General features: G+C 43.4%; 1 protein-coding gene and 1 long non-coding RNA gene across 11 annotated transcripts in view; one reads left to right on the plus strand and one right to left on the minus strand.

Moving 5' to 3' along the window:
- The window catches only part of CDCA7 (cell division cycle associated 7), a 37037-nt gene that overhangs the window by 15215 nt on the left and 3605 nt on the right, over nt 1-18217 (plus strand). For 2 of the 10 annotated variants that reach the window (XM_086358690.1, XM_086358673.1), the window contains exons 2-7: nt 11977-12102; nt 12522-12758; nt 15436-15672; nt 15967-16044; nt 16913-17119; nt 17675-17812. In XM_086358690.1, coding sequence (XP_086214816.1) covers nt 12037-12102; nt 12522-12758; nt 15436-15672; nt 15967-16044; nt 16913-17119; nt 17675-17812 — 963 coding nt within the window. In that variant the 5' untranslated portion in view covers nt 11977-12036. Of the gene's footprint in view, nt 1-8636; nt 8781-9477; nt 9574-11976; nt 12103-12521; nt 12759-15435; nt 15673-15966; nt 16045-16912; nt 17120-17674; nt 17813-18217 lie in introns of those variants that run through there. The other 8 variants (XM_086358723.1, XM_086358710.1, XM_086358663.1 and 5 more) reach the window with 7 other exon arrangements.
- LOC147378565 (uncharacterized) lies at nt 6104-8608 on the minus strand. The gene is made up of 2 exons (XR_015147865.1): nt 8180-8608; nt 6104-7697 (listed from the first exon to the last, which is right to left on the minus strand). It is a non-coding gene; the product is annotated as an uncharacterized LOC147378565 (long non-coding RNA).

Genomic DNA, 18217 nt, shown 5'->3' on the forward strand with positions numbered 1-18217 from the left:
TTGTTCCCTCTGACTTTCTAAATATCTCTTACATTCTGTTTTATACTCATCCCTCCCTCTGTCTTACCAGAACAATATTAATTTAGACCTCATTCTGTGTCCTGGATAGCTAGAACAGTTTCCTGTTTCCCCAGCATCCAGCTTCCTTGCCCCCTTCCTGTGCATTATTTTTTAATATATATATTTTAATTTATTTATTTGACTGTGCTGAGTCTTAGTTGTGGCATGTGGGATACAGTTCCCTAACCAGGGATCAAACCGGGGTCCCCTGCATTGGGAGTGTGGAGTCTTAGCCACTGGACCACCAGGAAGTCCTTCTTGTGCATTCTTTATCCTGGAACCAGAGTGATTTTTCTATAGTGCAAATTTTACTGTATTGTTTGTTCTTTTGCTCAAAACTCTATTGCTTTCAGGATACATAAACTCCCTGCTGCTGCTGCTGCTGCTAAGTTGCTTCAGTCATGTCCGACTCTGTGCGACCCCCCAGACGGCAGCCCACCAGGCTACCCCCTCCCTGGGATTCTCCACGCAAGAACACTGGAGTGGGTTGCCATTTCCTTCGCCAATGCATGAAAGTGAAAAGTGAAAGTGAAGTCGCCCAGTCGTGTCCGACTCTTAGCGACCCCATGGACTGCAGCCCACCAGGCTCCTCCGTCCATGGGATTTTCCAGGCAAGAGTACTGGAGTGGGATGCTATCACCTTCTCCGCCTAAACTCCTTAGGCCTTTCCAAATTCTAGCCCAGTGGGTTCCTGTGGTTGCTGTTAAATCATCTATATTGCACCTGTTGGTACCTGTTTTCTGCTGCATTGCCTGGTAGTCCTATGTAGCAAAGCTCCTTCCTAGTTCTCCTAACACCACCTCATCATCCCCTTAGTCATTAATGTGGATGTTTGATGGCACTTGTAGTTGCAGATGCTGGTCTTGTGGAAACAGGAAAAGACACCCCTTCCTCCCTTTAGAAAATTCTTTCATTAAACGTTAAAGGGAACAGTCCATTCTGAGTTACACCCTCAGGAGGCACAAGTTTCATCAGCCTGTTTAAAGACCATTAAGTGGAATTAATGTGTCCCACTCCCAAATGTCTCTTTGAACCAAAAATCTAAGTGGTCCAGGAGATTCCCAGCCTGGCTTGAGTATCTGTCAGTCATTTCCTTTCGCACTAAGTGACGCTCATCAAGGTCATGCTGGTTCTCCCAAGGCTGGATCTCTGTACACCTGAGCCAGACGGACAATGCTGACTGTTTTTTCCTTGTTTCCTCCTGGTGGCCCATGGAGAGAGGACGTGTCTGTGAGTTACGGATGAGTCATGATCATGAAAATTATTTTTATTTAAAAAAATGGCAACTCTTTTTCCCTGTCACACGCGCTGTAGGATCTTAATTCCCCAACCAAGAATGGAACCTGTGCCCCGTGCAGTGTTAGCTGAGTCCTAACAACTGAACCACCTGGGAATTTCCCCCAAACGAATCTATTAATATTACAGCAAAAAAGAACTGTGAACTACAATGACTTTTGGACTATTAATAGTTCCCTCACATTTTCCACAGTAATTTCTTCTCTAGAAATCTGGGAGAGGATAGGGTGGGAATGTGGTTTTCCTCCTCACTTCCAACACCTTTAACCTGACCCCATGAGTCCTTATGGAATCCAGATTTTTGGTGAGCTGTCTGTTGTCGTTATTTTTTTTAAATGTGGTCATATGTACTTGAAATTTATCATTTTAATCATTTGAAAGTGTGCAATTCAGTGGCATTGAGTCACTCGTTTAGTCGTGTCCGACTCTTTGCGACCCCATGGACTGTAGCCCACCAGGCTCCTCCGTCCATGGGATTCTCCAGGCAAGAATACTGGAGTGGGTTGCCATTTCCTTCTCCAGGGGATCTTCCCGACCCAGGGATTGAACCTGGGTCTCCTGCATTTCGGGCAGATGCTTTAACCTCTGGGCCACCAGGTACACTGAAAACGTTGTGCAGCCATTAGCACTATCCATTTCCAGAACTTTTTCATTGTCCCAAACAGAAACTCTGTATGTGTTAAGGAGTCATTTCCCTCCTTCCGTTCAGTCCCTGGTAACCTCTATTATACTTTCTGAATTTTTCTATTCTACATACTTTATATTTGTCCTTTTGTGTGTCTGGCTTATTTCAATTAACACAGTGCTTTTTAGGTTCATCTATGTAACAGAATTTCATTCGTTTTAAGGCTAATTAACATTCCATTGTATGTAAATACCACATTTTTTTTCTATCCATTCATCTGTTGATGGACATTTGTGTGCTTAACACCTTCTGGCTATTGTTAATAACACTGCTGCAAGCATGGGAGTACAAGTTTATCTTTGAGTTCCTGCTTCAAGTGTTTGGGTGTATACCTAGGAATGGAATCGATGGATCATGTGGTAATTCTATGTTTAACTTTTTGAGGTCTGCTGGTGGACTGGTTTTGAGTTGTATAGATTAATGTGCAGATTAGGCTCTTCCCTAGAGTCCTGACCAGTATCTTGAGCTTTTAACCAATCTATAGTCAATCCTCAAGTCTCCTTTTAGCTAATAGTCAAACTTCCTCTCTCTACAATTCTCTTTGCACAGAGTTGCTTAAGAGGAACCGATATGAAGAAGAAATCAATGCCCTGGAAAATTCACAAGTAGGACAGTTTACAATAAGCTGTCTATGCAGCGAACAGAGAAAAGAAACTTTTCACGCCTTTTTTTTGGGTACTCCCTAGTTGTTTCCGGTGGTGAGAAAGTGCTAAAGTGTTAGTCGCTCAGTTGTGTCTGACTCTTTGCAACCCAATGGACTGTAGCCCACGAGGCTCCTTTGTCCATTGAATTCTCCAGGCAAGAACACTGGAGTAGGTAGCCACTCCTTTCTCCAAGGGATCTTCCCAACCCGGGAATCCAACCCTGGTATCACACTGCATGCATGTTCCTTACCATCTGAGCAACAGGGAAGCCCCCCAGTGGTGGTGGTGGGATGATCAAATTAAAAACAAACCAAAAACTCTTGAGTAAAAACAAAAAGAAACCTTGCTAAGTACAAAATTTTTTAAAAGTTCTGGAAGGAGAACAAGTTAGAATCGAGTATGGATCATAAAATTGTAGGCAGAGTTATAGTTATAATTCAGCTTCTGTAATGTTGAAACTGACTGATTCAGTAATTAAAACTTGACTTTATCTCATTCAGTGTTTAATGGTGCCTTAACATTAGCAATCAAGTATTTCACAATAGATAATGCTTATCCATGAAAAACCAAATATTTCCTCTTGTGAAAAATGGCGAGATTTGCATTCACATTTCCATCTTCCATTCTCGCACCAGGCATCAGAGGTCAGTAAACTGACCTACTTAAAATGGTGTTGACATATGATTAAAAACAAACATACCAATACGGTTTGGAGGCGTAGGATTTGTGAATTTGACTGAGCCAGGGTGGTCATGGGCTGGGCCCTCATGCAGAGGGACTTCTGGCAACAGAAGGGTAACTTTAGAGCTTTTTGATTTCTTGCCTTTGTGCATCCTGAAAGCAGGCACTGGGCAAGTAAATCAATAATTAGGGGGTTATTTAAAATAGAGATTTGTCACCTGACACAGTGCAACCTGTCTATATCCACGAACACAGTGACAACTCTCCCAGCCCTTTGTCCCCACGTGTGTGGTGGCTATTGAGGGTTTCTCATTTATAGAGCAGCTTGGGTTCAAGTTACCTTGCTAGAAAGAAGGAAAGGTGGGTGGGACCAGAGCAGCACACCGACTGGGACATTAGCTTTGTTCTGAAATCCATCTAAAAGGGATACCTCTTATTATTAATTTTTGCACTCTTTGTCCTAAAACCAAGCATCTCAAGGTTGAGATTGACTTAATTCACCTTGTTATTCTACAGGTGCTGAGTGCTCAGATCCTCAGGGACAAGTACCAAACTTAATAGGAAATGAAATTCTTTGTGCAAAGTGAATGAAAGCGATGAGACGGCATACAACCATCCTGAAAGTTCATAATAGCCTGAGGGGTTCAAAGCTCTGTTACAGGAGATTGGTATTTTAGAATGTTTTACAGATTTAAAATTCCTCCCACAATCATTCTAGTTGGTAATAAGCAGTTACTGAGGCCCTGCTGTATTTACAACCCTTGGATCAGATACTGTCTGTATATGTCAGGTATGTGCTTACGCAACGTCAGCTATGTGCCTGCTACCTGTTGCTCTGGCCGGTGGCCTCGTCATCTCTGCTCATTGAATTTCCATTCTTACTCATTTGCGTCTTTCTTTCAAAATGAACATTTTACCAGTATATGATTAACATAGTGACTTAAAACCTTTATGAAATAGCTAAAATTACAAGACTAACTGGCATTCCCTTTTATAGGACCCTGTATGGAACTGCGTGTGTGTGTGTGTGTGTATATATATATATATATATTTTGGGGGGTGCTGTGTTGGGTCTTTATAGGACCCTGTATGGAACTGCATATGTGTGTATATATATATTTTTGGGGGCGGGGGGCTGTGTTGGGTCTTTGCTGTGGGCAGGCTTCTCTAGTTGTGGTGCATGGGCTTAGTTGCCCTGTGGCATGTAGGATCTTTGTTCCCCCTACCCTACAAGGGGTCAAAACCACCCCTCCCCCAGGTCCCCTGCCTTGGAAGGTGGATTCTTAACCGCTGGACCATTCAAGGAAATCCCAGGACTGCATATTTAACACTACAATATATGTCTTGACAGGACAACTGTTTCAAAATTAAAAAAAAATTTTTATCGTAAAATGTTTCAGACACAAAAAAGCCCACAAAAAGTGAAATTATAATACACTCATGTATCTACTACTCACATTGAACACTTTGCCATTTTTTCTTTGTACCCTTTATTATTTCTTTTTTTAATGTTTATTTATTTGGCTTTACCAGGTCTTAGTTGTGGCACATGGGATCTTTACTTGTGGCACGTGGAATAGCTTCCTGACCAGGGATTGAACCCCTGACCTCCTACACTGAGCACACAGAGTCTTAGCCACTGGATCACCTGGGAAGTCCCCATACTGTTTATTTTTAAAGAAAGCATTAGTGATAGAGTGGAAAACCTCATCCTCCCCTGTGTCCTCCATCTTTCCCTCCTTAGTTAGCCTCTATCCTATTCTAATTGCTCATGTCTTTATATACTTTCACAGTTTATGTATGTTTTGTGTTTTTAAAAATTTGCATAAGGGGTATGCTTTACCAAAATGTTGGCAATTTGCTTTTCCGTTCAACATTAAGATTTACCTACACTGATGCACGTAAGCTATGCCATTCCTTTGAACACTGTTCAAATTCTGTTGTATGACTATACCACTGTTCCTGTCTCCATTTCCTTTCTGAGGGCCATTTAGACTGTTTGCCATATCTTACTATGATACACAACACTACTATGAATGAACAATCCATTCCTCTGGTCCAGTTAGCTCTGCCTTCAAAATGATGTATCTTAAAATCTGACCACTTCTCCCTCATCCCAGAATCACCCTAGTCCAAAACATCATTTTCTCCTTTAGGGGCTCCTAAGTGTCTCACTCTTGCTCCCCCATCCCCATTTAGTTTATAGTTCATGCAGCTCATGGAGTCTGATTGGGTCTTTTCTTCATCAGAATCCTTCCTCTCATACCTGATATAAAGTTCAAGCTTCTTCCATGGCCAGGGAGCCTCCATGTGATCTCTCCCATGCTCTCTCTTTCTCTAGCTTTCTGTAGTCCAGTATGGTCTGCTGCTGCTGCTGCTGCTAAGTCGCTTCAGTCGTGTCCGAATCTGTGCAACCCCATAGACGGTAGCCCATCAGGCTCCCCCGTCCCTGGGATTCTCCAGACAAGAACACTGGAGCGGGTTGCCATTTCCTTCTTCAATGCATGAAAGTGAAAAGTGAAAGTGAAGTTGCTCAGTCGTGTCTGACTCTTAGCGACCCCATGGACTGCAGCCCACCAGGCTCCTCCATCCATGGGATTTTCCAGGCAAGAGCTGGGTGTCATTGCCTTCTCCATATGGTCTGCTACTAAGCTTCTATTCACTGCCTTAGAGCCTTTTAACTAGCTGTTCACTCTGTCTTATGCCAGCACTTCCTTCATCTTCCTATGGATTCCTATTTTTTTTTTTAATGTATTTGTTTATTTGGCTGCACCAAGTCTAAGTTGTGGCATATGGGATCTTTAGTTGTGGTTTGTGTGATCTAGTTCCCTGACCAGGGATCGGATCCGGGTCCTCTGCTTTGCAAGCGTGGAGTCTCAGCCACTGAAGTTCCCCTCCCTTGTCTTTATTTGGGTTTTTGATCAGATAACACCTCCTTTCCTGTTTCTATTATCTGAATTGGTACCTCTTTTATTTCCTATCCCTTTATTCTGCTTTTTGCTTCCCTGATGGCTCAGACAGTAATGAATCTGCCAGCAATGCAGAAGACTTGGGTTCGATCCCTGGGTTGGGAAGATTCCCCTGGAGGAGGAAATGGCAACCCACTCCAGTATGTTTGCCTGGAGAATTCCATGGACAGAGGAACCTGGTGGGCTATAGTCCATGAGGTCACAAAGAGTCGGGCACCACTAAGCAACTAACAGCTTCTTCTCAGAAGTGATCACATCTGGAATTATCTTACTCTTACTTCTGCTCCTCCACTAGAATGTAAACTCCCTGGGCTTTATGTCCTAGTTCTCAGAATAGTGCCTAGTGTTACAGATGTTGGCAAGCCTCAGCTGAACAAACAAGAGAGCACCAGTACAAGCCTCAATGCACCTTCTCCTGGACAGTGTCTTGGAAACTTTTTGATGGTGAAGCACAGTAAGAAGTACACATTTTATACAGCATACACACAGACAGGCGCAAGAGTTTCAGGAAACAACACACTACTCTTATTTTTAAAATTCTATTTCAGAAAGAAAGAAAATATGCTAGTTGCAACCCACTAAATTGATTTCAAAATTTGCCAATGGGTTCTAACTCACAGTGTGAAAAACTTTGTTTTAGAGTATATACCTGTAAGTGGTTTTGCTGAACATTCCTGAATTGCTCTCCAAAGTGAAACATTTACTCTAATAACATCCTTGCAGGGATTTCCTCATATCCTTACATGGTCTTAACAGGCTTTAAATTTTTTTGCCAGTCTGAGTGAAACTATCTGTTTTAATTTGCATTTTCCTATTACTAAAAAGAATAGCCCAGTGATCTTAACCTAAAAAAATAACGTAAACTATATTAGAGTGCCCCCAGAGGACTAAGCGGATCCTTTACCAACCAAGCCACAAGGAAAGCCCTCCTTATCAGAACCAGTAGGCAAAGTGACTTAATCTTTCCCTTCCTTAGTTTAGCAATTTCAAATTCTCATATGTTTGATTTTAGTGGCACAGATTGCATTTCCAAGGACACAGCACTAAGGACAATTTTAGTTCATTCATCATTCATGCAGTCATTTATTTACTCAACAAATATTTATTGAGGGCCCACTACTGCCAAGGAATTTCGAAGGACAGACCAACAACCTCTCTTGGCGCCTACCTTCCAGACGGGGAGTTCTTTGTCCCTGGCACTGTGGCAGAGTGACCATGGAGCCGGCGGGTATTAGAAAGGCTGGAAGACTCCGACCAAGTCCCCTCCAATTTTTCCAATCCACATTCTCTTGCGTCGCTTGTTCACAAGTTTTTGTCTTCAGTACACCCAGAGAGGAAGCAGTATGTTCAGGCATTCTCTTCCTGCAAAGAAGTATTCCCAAGAGAAGTGGGAAGGAGAAAACTGATGTTTCATTTCAAGCATTTGTTTTAAAATGTAAGATTATAATTAGCGTCTTTTAAAGCAATCCAATTTATTTAACTTTTTCTTCTAAAAGCAACTTTTTTTCCTACTCTCTACAAACATTTGTTTTAAAGCTTCACACTTGATCTCGTCGTAATGTCAGGTTCGATTCAAGGGGCAATGAAAAATCTCACGTTCTTTCTGACTTAAGTGATTACAAATTTTGACAGAAAAAAGGAGCCCCAAATCACATTATTACAGTCTTTAGCTTCTATTCTTCTATAATCTCTAGATTTTATTATCCCATAGTTAAGTCTTAACTAACATCAGACCTTTCTTATTTAAAAATCACAAGTCTTATGTAAAAGAACTTCCCGAGCTTTCTGGAAAGAACGATAAGGGATTTAGCTCATTTTATTACATTAGATAATGTTATGGTTACCAGATAAGAGGTGCTAGCTATATCGCGGGACAGTGCCTGGGCTGTTGGGAGTTCATGCTCCAGTCTTTGATTTTTATTTTAAATAAGGTAAACCGCACGCCTCAGGGAAAGTGCTAAGCGCGGAGGCTGGCACCGCTCTCCATTACCCACTGTCTCCCGCTTTCCCCTCCCAGCCCCAGAATTCATGCAAATTAGGCTGCTATCCCCGGGGCAATACGACCCATTTTCGCGCCATTCTCTAGGGACCCTGCAGCTATGTAAAGAGAGAGGTCCCGGAGCTTCCAAGGCAGTACTTTTCCAAGGCGGATCTTAGGGGACTGCAAGACTATTACTGGACTTTAGCGTATCTGGAAGGGCTGCTTTTTTCTCGGGGCCGAGTGGGTCTTGCGCGGGTGGGCCGTTACCAAAGCTGGCAGGACCTGCGCTGCAACGCGGGAAAGTCGGCCGCGCCCCGCCCCTCCGGCCCCAGCTCTGCACACCCCGCCCGCCGGCCCGCGCGGCTAGGGCTCCGGCTCCTGCGCTGTGGGACGGCGGCGCGCGCGGTTGCTCAGCTCTCCCCGCTCCAGCGCCGGCCGCCAGCATGGACGCTCGCCGCGCGCGGGTGAGGCTGGACGGGCTAAGGCGAGGGATGGGCGCGGTGGGTGCTGGGGGCGGGCTGACCCCCTCCAACTGCGCCGGCGGAGTGCCCTTATCAACGGGTGGCAGTCCTGGGCGGCACCCGTTTAGGCAAGCCCCAGATTTTGTGCACTTGGGGGTATTTTAGAGACTAGGGACTGTGTCCAGCGGGCGTGACACCCGGCGCGCGGGCGGTCAGAGAGTTGTGAGGTTTGCAGGATGCTTGGCAGCCTGGAGGAGCTCAAGGCCACGTGCGTCCGAGGCACACGTGTGCTGCGGGCAGCAGGGGCGGACCGGTCCCCCATTGTGTCTGCTGGTCCGAACTCTGCCCGCGGGGCGCGGAGGGGAGCGGGACGTGGAGTAGGGTGCTGCCCTGCAGCCTCCCGGACCTTTCCCAGGCACAGCCCGGGGAGGATGAATGTCTAGTAACGCATTCTCCCGGGCGCACTTGGGACCCTTGCGCTAGCTTCCTGCTTATTTTCCTCTTGGCCGTGCTGGCAGGCGCATCTAACTGCTGAGAGTTGATGGGTTGGGAGTTTAAAGGTCTTGAAAACCGCTCTCTTTAAACTTGGGTTGCGCACACTTGAGGGGGCACTTACGGTCACAGGAGGTGATTAGTGCAATGGTGGTCTTATCGGTTTGCCGACCATTTGCTCGTTTCCCATTCCCTTCCCCACCCCCAGCCTTTCTTGCAGCAACAGGACGGAGCCCTGAATGGAACATGGAACGTTACTGTTTACGCTAACGGAAACCGGAACGGAGGGTCTGCCCCAGGAGAGGTTAGAGGGTGGGGGGTTGGGTGAAGAGGAAGAAAATGACAAGCTTAAAATAAATAGCAGGGGTAAGGGGCCCACGTGAGGGGCTGGGGTACTCCGGGAGTGGGTTGGAGAGGGCGTGTTGGGGGCGTAGTTTCAGAGATACCTCTTCCCGAATGGACCTTGGCATTGGCTTTCAGGATGAAGAAAACCACATGTAGCAGGACCTGGAATCTGACATCCCTGGGTTCAAATTTGAGCCATCATGGGACTTGAATAATCTGTTTCACCACTCTACGCCTCAGTTTCCACCTTTGTTGCAAGGAATTGCTTAGTGCCTGGCACAAAAAAAAAAAAAATCTGTTGAATGGCATTTGTTATTACCTACCTGCCAGGAAAATCCATGACCATTTGTATTGCTTCTTTCTGTCTTATTCTCCAAGCATACATTTGCCTGTTAACTAACTTCGCATGCGCTGACTTGTTAACGCCCAGCAAGTATTTCCCTGAGAGCTTCCAATAGAATACTTCCCTTGAGGCGGTCTTGTGCCTCTGACTGCAGGCAGGTAGATTGATGATTGCTGGCGGGCGTGCCTGCTAAGTCGCTTCAGTCCTGTCCGTCTCTTTGCGACCCTATGGACTGTAGCCCACCAGGCTCCTCTGTCCATGGATTCTCCAGGCAAGAATACTGGAGTGGGTTGCCACGCCCTCCTCTAGGGGATCTTTTTGCCCCAGGGATTGAACCCCCACCCGCAGCTCCACCAGAAATGGTGATAATTCCTGCAGCAGTGTGAGGAGCACAGCTGTTTTAGGAGACTGCGGATTCCTTCCAGCCCTGTGATCTTGGGCAATTTTATTTCACATACCTGGTACCTTTAATTTGTTCATCTGGAAAATAGGGAGTTTCTGAGACCTCCGTTAATAGGTAGTACCTCTACCTATTACCACATTTTCATGATTTTTAAAAGGACAAGACTAAAACTTCCTAAGATGATTGAATGGAGTCTGTTGAGAAGCACTGACTGGGTGGTTGGGTTCCACCATCATGAAAATAATTTTATTTGCAAGAGAAATGTGTAACGTTAGGTGTAGAAAGATCAGAAAGATATTCCCCCTACACCTCACGTCTTGGCATTATTTTGTGGGACCCGTAGCAGAACTTGCCTTCTTAAACTTTTCAGTGTATGGAGTCACTAATGTTACTCCATGGCCATATTTCAGATATTAAAAATATAGGAAGTAATACAACAGTAATGAATATTCATTGGAAAGACTGATAGTGAAGCTCCAGTACTTTGGCCACCTGGTGCAGAGCCAACTCACTGGAAAAGACTGATTGTGGGAAAGATTCCAGGCTAGAGGAGGAGAAGGGCGCGGTAGAGGATGAGACAGATTACATCACTGACTCAATGGACATGATGAGTTTGAGCAAAACTCTGGGAGGTAGTGAAGAACAGGGAAGCCTGGAGTGCTGCATTTGATGGGGTTGCAAAGAGTTGGACACGACTTAGCGACTGCACAACATTTAGGAAATCTCTTATGAAATATGAAGAAATGGTAGAAACTACTATCTTTTTTACATGAAGTAGATGTCAGTTGCATATTCTGATGATTGGTGCCAGGCAATTCATTGTTTATGAAGGAAAGAAGCATTTTCATATCCATAGGTCATATGTGTCTAATAAAAGGGCTTATAAAAACTCAAGACTTGTGTAGCAATGGAACTACAGAAAGAGCTGAGTGGCCAGCCTAATAGAGCCCTGAAGTGGAATTGGGCATTCTACCTGGGTTTGGAGGACTGTTTGACCTTTAACTTGGTTCTTGTACATTTGTTCACTGGGTTGATATATTTGATTTGTAAAGACTTGTGCAGAAATCACTGTTCCCCTCCTGATTGGCACAAGGCCTGTTTGAAAGCCTGCCCTCTTGAAGTAGAGGTGCTGCCCAGTGTTCGAGGTTTGAGAAATTAGCATCACAGTACAGAGCCCAAAGCTTACTTAGAAAGACCTCATTAGCTTGATTTTGGCTGAGGGAAAGAAATCACTCTACCATTTTGTATTTTTGAAGTACAGTCTAATTTCTTTCTTTTTTTTTTTTAAGGGCAGATTTTAGCAGTTTAGCATTTAATGCCTTGGGAGCTCAGTATAATGTTAAGAGTTTGGGAGTTTTTAAGGTGGGTTAAAGGGTAATTCCACAGGTATTTGAATAAATTGATACCAATGTTCCCTCAAAGGGATCTCTTTTTAGGATTTTACCTGATTTTGGAAAATTTTGTAGCAATTGCAAAGCCTCCTTTTTCTTTGTAGGGTATAAGAAATGGACATACCTCCTCTGCGCTGTTTGAACCTACTCAACTCAAAAATGATACCTTTCTTTAGATTCTGCAGCAAGCATCCCATTTAATAGTATGGCCATTTCCGTTTGCAGCAAAAGGATTGCAGAGCAAAGAAGAACTTCAAGAAATTCAGATATGTGAAGTTGATTTCCATGGAAACCCCGTCATCCTCTGATGACAGTTGTGACAGCTTTGCTTCTGATAATTTTGCAAACACAGTAAGTGCTGCCTGAGAATAAACAGAATGGAGTCTGCAGTGCTCAAAATGCCCCAAATGCTTTGTGCGTGATTAAAACTGCTTGCTTTTTGCCTACATTTCTATACAGCTGTTACGAAAATACAGTATGCACTGTAATTTCATTTCACTTTTTGCTGTGGTTCTAGGTAGTAATTGTTGGAGGTAGATTAGCTACTTATTCTATCCTTTTGAAATGTCGCCTAACCTAACATGCCTGATGATTTGCCATAACAACTCAGAAATCATTTGTAAACCTCTGAACCATTTTTCTTTGTAACAAAAGCTATTCTCTTGTAGTGCACTTGTAAATGTGATTTGCTCTCTGCACGGTTTACGGAAAATTGGTTCTTCAAAAAGAAAAAAAAAATGCACAACCACATTTATTTATTTATTTTACAGAAACCTAAATTCAGGTCAGATATCAGTGAAGAACTGGCAAATGTTTTTTATGAGGACTCTGATAATGAATCTTTCTGCGGCTTTTCAGAAAGTGAGGTGCAAGATGTGTTAGACCATTGTGGATTTTTACAGAAACCAAGGCCAGATGTCACTAACGAACTGGCCAGTATTTTTCATGCCGACTCTGATGATGAATCGTTTTGCGGTTTCTCAGAGAGTGAGATACAGGATGGAATGGTGAGTTTGAGAATTTCACCAATATCAGGCAATAAGATACATTTAGAGGCATGACATACTTGCTTAAAAATCTTTTTTCCATATGATTTTCATTTTAGTCATGCCAGAAGGTTTCGTTGATCTTTTAAGAAAAGTTTTAAGAGTATTTTCTTCATGTCTTAAAGCAGTTTTCTGCTAATGTAGTTCTAATAGTAAGGCTTGAGGATTTTTGTAGTCTCTGAAAATCTTAGAAACTTGTAAGAAACAATTGGCCAGCGTGCAGATTTCTGTGGCCACAGAAATCAAGCCCAATCAGAGGAAGCAGATATGTCCTCAAGATGAGCTCCAGTCACATTTAAGTGCCCAGCCCAGGGCCTGACATAGAGACTTCAGTAAAAGTTGATTCCCATAGTGGATCTATACCTGCATCTGGAAAGCCTGTGATAACTCGCATGCAGGAGCTTGAGTGCAGGTAATGACAATTAGGGCCCTGCTTGCTTCCGCTGTTGCTCTTTTGTTGGCTTTTCTTACGCCTGCTGTCTTACCTTTAACCTCTATTGTCCTGCTCAGGATGCTGCTGCCAGGGATGCGCCTCAGTCCCACTCTTATCTGAGCATGCTGTTTACTTCTGCACATGTTTTCCTCTTAGCAACACTTTCTCGATAAAGGAAATATGTTTCGGGTGCATGCTCTTCAGCTCATTGTGGTCTGACACGGGTCCACTGCCTGGGACCACAGTTGCACGGCGCTGACATAAGTGAGAACATTTGGCCAGGGAGTATTTTATCATGACCTAACTTCATGATAATGTAATATTTTCTCTTAAGAGGTGATGTTGATCTGAATCAGTGCGTATTGGAGTTATTGGCAGCACTGCTCTGTGAATCTGGGTATGACTCAAACATTGTCTACAGCCTGAATCATTTCTGGGCAGTGTTTCAGTTCTTTGTAGATGCTGTTTGTTGCGACTGAGAAAATGCCAATCGATTAAAAGGCTTAAGGATTTGTGAAAGTTTTTTTGTCATTTTATGTTCTCTCAGTCTGCACACTAAAAATAACATAAAGGTTATAAAAAGCAATGAGGTTGTTGAAATGTTAAAAAACGGGTCTTCCATTTTGGGATTTTATGGGTGGTATTTTTCACTTCTCTCTTTTTTGTTAGTTTGTTTTCAATAATCACCACAGTCAATTTCAGAATGTTTTCATCACCCCCAAAAGAAACCCTGTTCCCATCAGCAGTCACTTTGCATCCTTTCCCAGCACCCTCAGTTCCTGGCAACCACCAATCTATTTTCTCTCCTAGGTTTGCCTGTTCTAGGCATTTCATATAAATGGAACCAAACAATACGTGGTCTTTTGTGACTGGCTTCTTTCACTTAGCATGATGTTCTTGAGGTTCTTTCATGTGCCATTACTTTGTATCTTTTTATTGCTGAATAATACTCAGCTGTAAATATTCAGACCCTATCACCTTTTATGTATCCATTCATCAGTTGATGGATGTTTGAGTTATTGGCACCTTTTGGCTATTATGAATGATGCTGCTGTGAACGTTCATGTGCAATATTTGTGTGGATATGCACACCTGAGTACATACCTAAGAGTAGAATTGTTGAGTCATACAGTCTCTATGTTTAACCTTTTGAGGAACTGCCAGACTGTTCCAAAGTGGCTGCTCCGTTTTACACTTCTCCCAGTGTTTGCAGATTCTGGTTTTTCCACATCCTTGCCATACTTGTTTATTTGGCTCTGCTAGTAGGTGGGAAGTGATATCTCATGATTCTGATTTGCCCCGGTGGCCAACTTTAATACATTTTAAATGATGCAAACATTACTTTTGGAATCTGAAATTTAAAAAATTTTATGCTTACACAAAATGTATTAGAGAGTTGTTAATGTTTAGTTGCTAAGTTATGTCTGACTCTTGGGACCCCATGGCCTGTAGCCTGCCAGGCTCTTCTGTCCTTGAGATTTCAAGAGGGGTAGTCAGATTCATAGAGACAGAAAGTAGAAAGATGCTTGCCAGGAGTTCTGGGGGAGATGAATGGGGAGTAATTGTTTAATGAATATAGAGTTTTAAAAAATTTCTGGAGATGGATGGTGGTGATAGTTGCAAAACACGGAGTGTATTTAATGTCACTCAACTGTACACTTAAGAATGGTTGAAGAGTAACAACATTGTAAATTAACTATACTCCAATAAAAATTAAAACAAATGGTTAAAGGGGTAAATTTTATGTATATTTTGCTACAGTTTTTAAAAAAGTAGAGCATTGAGACATCTTTAATATAGTTTAATACTACCATAAGTATGGACATCATGAGAGAACATATATTTGTCTCTAGGGAAATTCTTTTAAAATACATAGAGATTCTATTTTTTAAAGAAGTGGAAAAAGAAGCTGGGATTTTTCACAGTTTAAAAAATGACTCAGAACCACTGTCCTAGAGGCTGTGACTGTGGCGTAGTACAGTGTGTCCCAGGAAAGCTCCTAGTTAATTGGCCCTCAGGTTGTTGCGTTTATTAGTAATTCCTGATTTTGTTACTCAGAGCCGTCAGTTAAACTTGACAATTAAAGTGTTCAATGCAAATGTGTTTGCAAGTGTCTTTTGTTCCAAAGGCATTGTGTAGTCACACTCTTTCAGACTCTGTGACAGTCAGCAAGTCATTAACGCCTCGCTTGTTCTCATTGACCAGAGGCTGCAGGCCAACCGGGAGGGCTGTCGGACCCGCAGTCAATGCACGCGGTCTGGACCTCTCCGCGTGGCCATGAAGTTTCCCCCTCGAAGCACCAGGGGAGCAGCCAACAAAAGGACAGTGCCTCCTGAACCCCCAGAGAATTCTGTGACCGATTCCAATTCTGACTCGGAAGATGAAAGTGGCATGAATTTCTTGGAGAAAAGGGCTTTAAATATAAAGCAAAACAAAGCAATGGTAGGTATCTGACTTTGAAGGTGTCAGAACTGATGACCCTTCCCAGCATTTCTCTAAGCCACTTGTTGCTTATGTGTCCTAAGAACTATTTTCCACGTAGCTCTGAAAACGTCATCGCGTATGATTTAACATGTATTTCTTTCCCTTTTCTAACTTTTCTTTCAATCTGTGAAAGTTTTGGGAAATGTACAGGAGAAACAAACTCTGAGTTGTGCTGTTGTGATTTCTAGCATTTGCTTGTTTACAGCAGTTACTGTAAACCAATAATTTCTGTTTAATTTCCTCCTTTTCTAGCTTGCAAAACTCATGTCAGAATTAGAAAGCTTCCCTGGCTCCTTCCCTGGAAGGCGTTCCCTGCCGGGCCCCAGTTCAGTAAGTACAAATATTTGTTTGTGGAATGGTGTTTGGGGTAGTCTGAGGTGTTGTGATAGTTTAAAGTCTGATTTTGTTATTTTGTGTGATCTTGTAGACAGAGGTGATAGAGGAAGTCTTCTAAAAGATCTCTGGGATCTCTTCCTTGCACCCCAGGCCAGGTGTGGGCCCTCTACCCCATGCCAAGCACCTGCAGGGCTCAAATCACCCCCTTTTTTTTTGGCCACACTGCGTATCATGTGAGATCCTAGTTCTCCCACGAGGGATTGAACCCACACTTCTGCAGTGGAAACATGGAGTCTTAAGCACTGAATTGTCAGAGTAGTTCCTCAAATGCCTTTTGATTGGTTATTTCTCTCCCTCCCACCCAAATAAACTAAGCCCCTCAGAGATAGGGAAGAAAAATTGCAAGTTGTTTTTTCTGTAACTCCAGCCCTTGGAACATTTCTACCTGGCACGGTAATCTATCTTTTTAAAATCTGAGAATGAGAAAAAAAGAAAAAACAATTTCTTAACCAAGTCATGGCCTAATATATATGATTGTATTCTGAGGAGCTAAGCTTGTGCTACTTAAGAGATATTGTAGAAAAGGTTGTTTTTTTTTTTTAAGAAAACAAGATTTTTTTCTTACATCTTTATCAAGTCAAGAATAAATAGGTCATCCCTGAGTTTGAGAGAAACTGGGCTTGGTGTTACAGAAGCTGAATTTCAATGGCTGTATTATTTCTGGGCTCATTTCCCATGCATTACAGAAAGGACGAAGGGAAATGGCAAGTGGAGCATTCCTTTTACTTATGGGAAAACCTGCCTCAGAAGAAGCTGCCACTTGTCATTTTGGAGTAAGTGGGTCCATCCTCTGTGTTTTCAGCGTCCAAAGACCCCCAGGAGGCGCACATTTCCAGGTGTTGCCTGCAGGAGAAACCCTGAGCGGAGAGCTCGTCCACTCACAAGGTCTAGATCCCGGGTCCTTGGGTCACTCAGCGCCCTGCCCACAGAGGAGGAGGAGGAGGAGGAGGAAGAGGAAGACAAGTACATGTTGGTGAGGAAGAGGAAGTCCATGGTCGGCTACATGAATGTGAGTTCTCTGCTTCTGTGTCTGCTCCTCTGTTTGCCATCTTCTGTGGGTCCAGGGATTATGGACACAGGATGGGAGCACATACAATTTCAACACCAACGATCCATGTATATTTTTAACTTAAAAAATTAATTAATTTGACTGTGGCAGGCAAGCTCTGAGGTGCAGCATGTGGGACCTAGTTCCCTGACCAGGGACTGAACCTGGGCCCCCTGCATTGGGAATGTGGAGTCCCAGCCACTGGACCACCAGGGGAGTCCCCAAGGGTCTGTATTAAATGGCCTTCTCAAACCGTCCACAATGGTTAAGGTCACATCAGCTTGTTTTGATGGCTGTTGGTAGCAGGCAAGAGAATTAAAAAGTTTTCTTGGGCTTTTCTTAATTATTTTTCAGTGATGTTGTTCTGTGATCCTTAGTAAATCCCCTTTCTCCATAAGTTCCAAGACTGATTTCCAGGTTGAGTTCTCTGTGAAGGAGTGACAAAGCGAGGATCTAAGAGGCAGAGCTGGGAAAGCGAGCCAGGAAGGACGCTGTTCCTTGATTCTCGTTATGCAGGAAGATGACATGCCCCGAAGTCGTCGCCCCGGACCCATGACCCTTCCCCATGTTGTTCGCCCGGTGGACGAAATCACGGAGGAAGAGTTGGAGAACATCTGCAACAACTCCCGAGAGAAGATCTATAACCGTTCATTGGTCAGAGCCTCTAAATAATGTCTGTAGATGTCCCCGTCTGTGAGAGACATTTTAGTGCATGGGATGTGTGCCTGGGTATTTTTCTCATGTAAGATAAGAGAATTTTGTAGCATCCTTGGGATTTAGCCTGGTTAGTTGCAGTAGTAGTAGTTGCTTAGGTAAATCTTCAGTAGCATTAAGTCTTTTCTCAATTTAGAAATTCATTTCATTCAACATAAGTAGCTGTTAATGTGTGCCTACATAGATAGGTGCTGAGAATATGCTGCTGCTGCTAAGTCGCTTCAGTCATGTCTGACTCTGTGCGACCCCCATAGACGGCAGCCCACCAGGCTCCTCCGTCCCTGGGATCCCCCAGGCAAGAATACTGGAGGTTGTCATTTCCTTCTCCAGTGCATGAAAGTGAAA

Source organism: Bos grunniens, chromosome 2 (genome assembly GCF_055505025.1).
Source record: "Bos grunniens cultivar Pamir isolate PY7600 chromosome 2, Bosgru_T2T1.0, whole genome shotgun sequence".
NCBI classification, from domain to species: domain Eukaryota; kingdom Metazoa; phylum Chordata; class Mammalia; order Artiodactyla; family Bovidae; genus Bos; species Bos grunniens.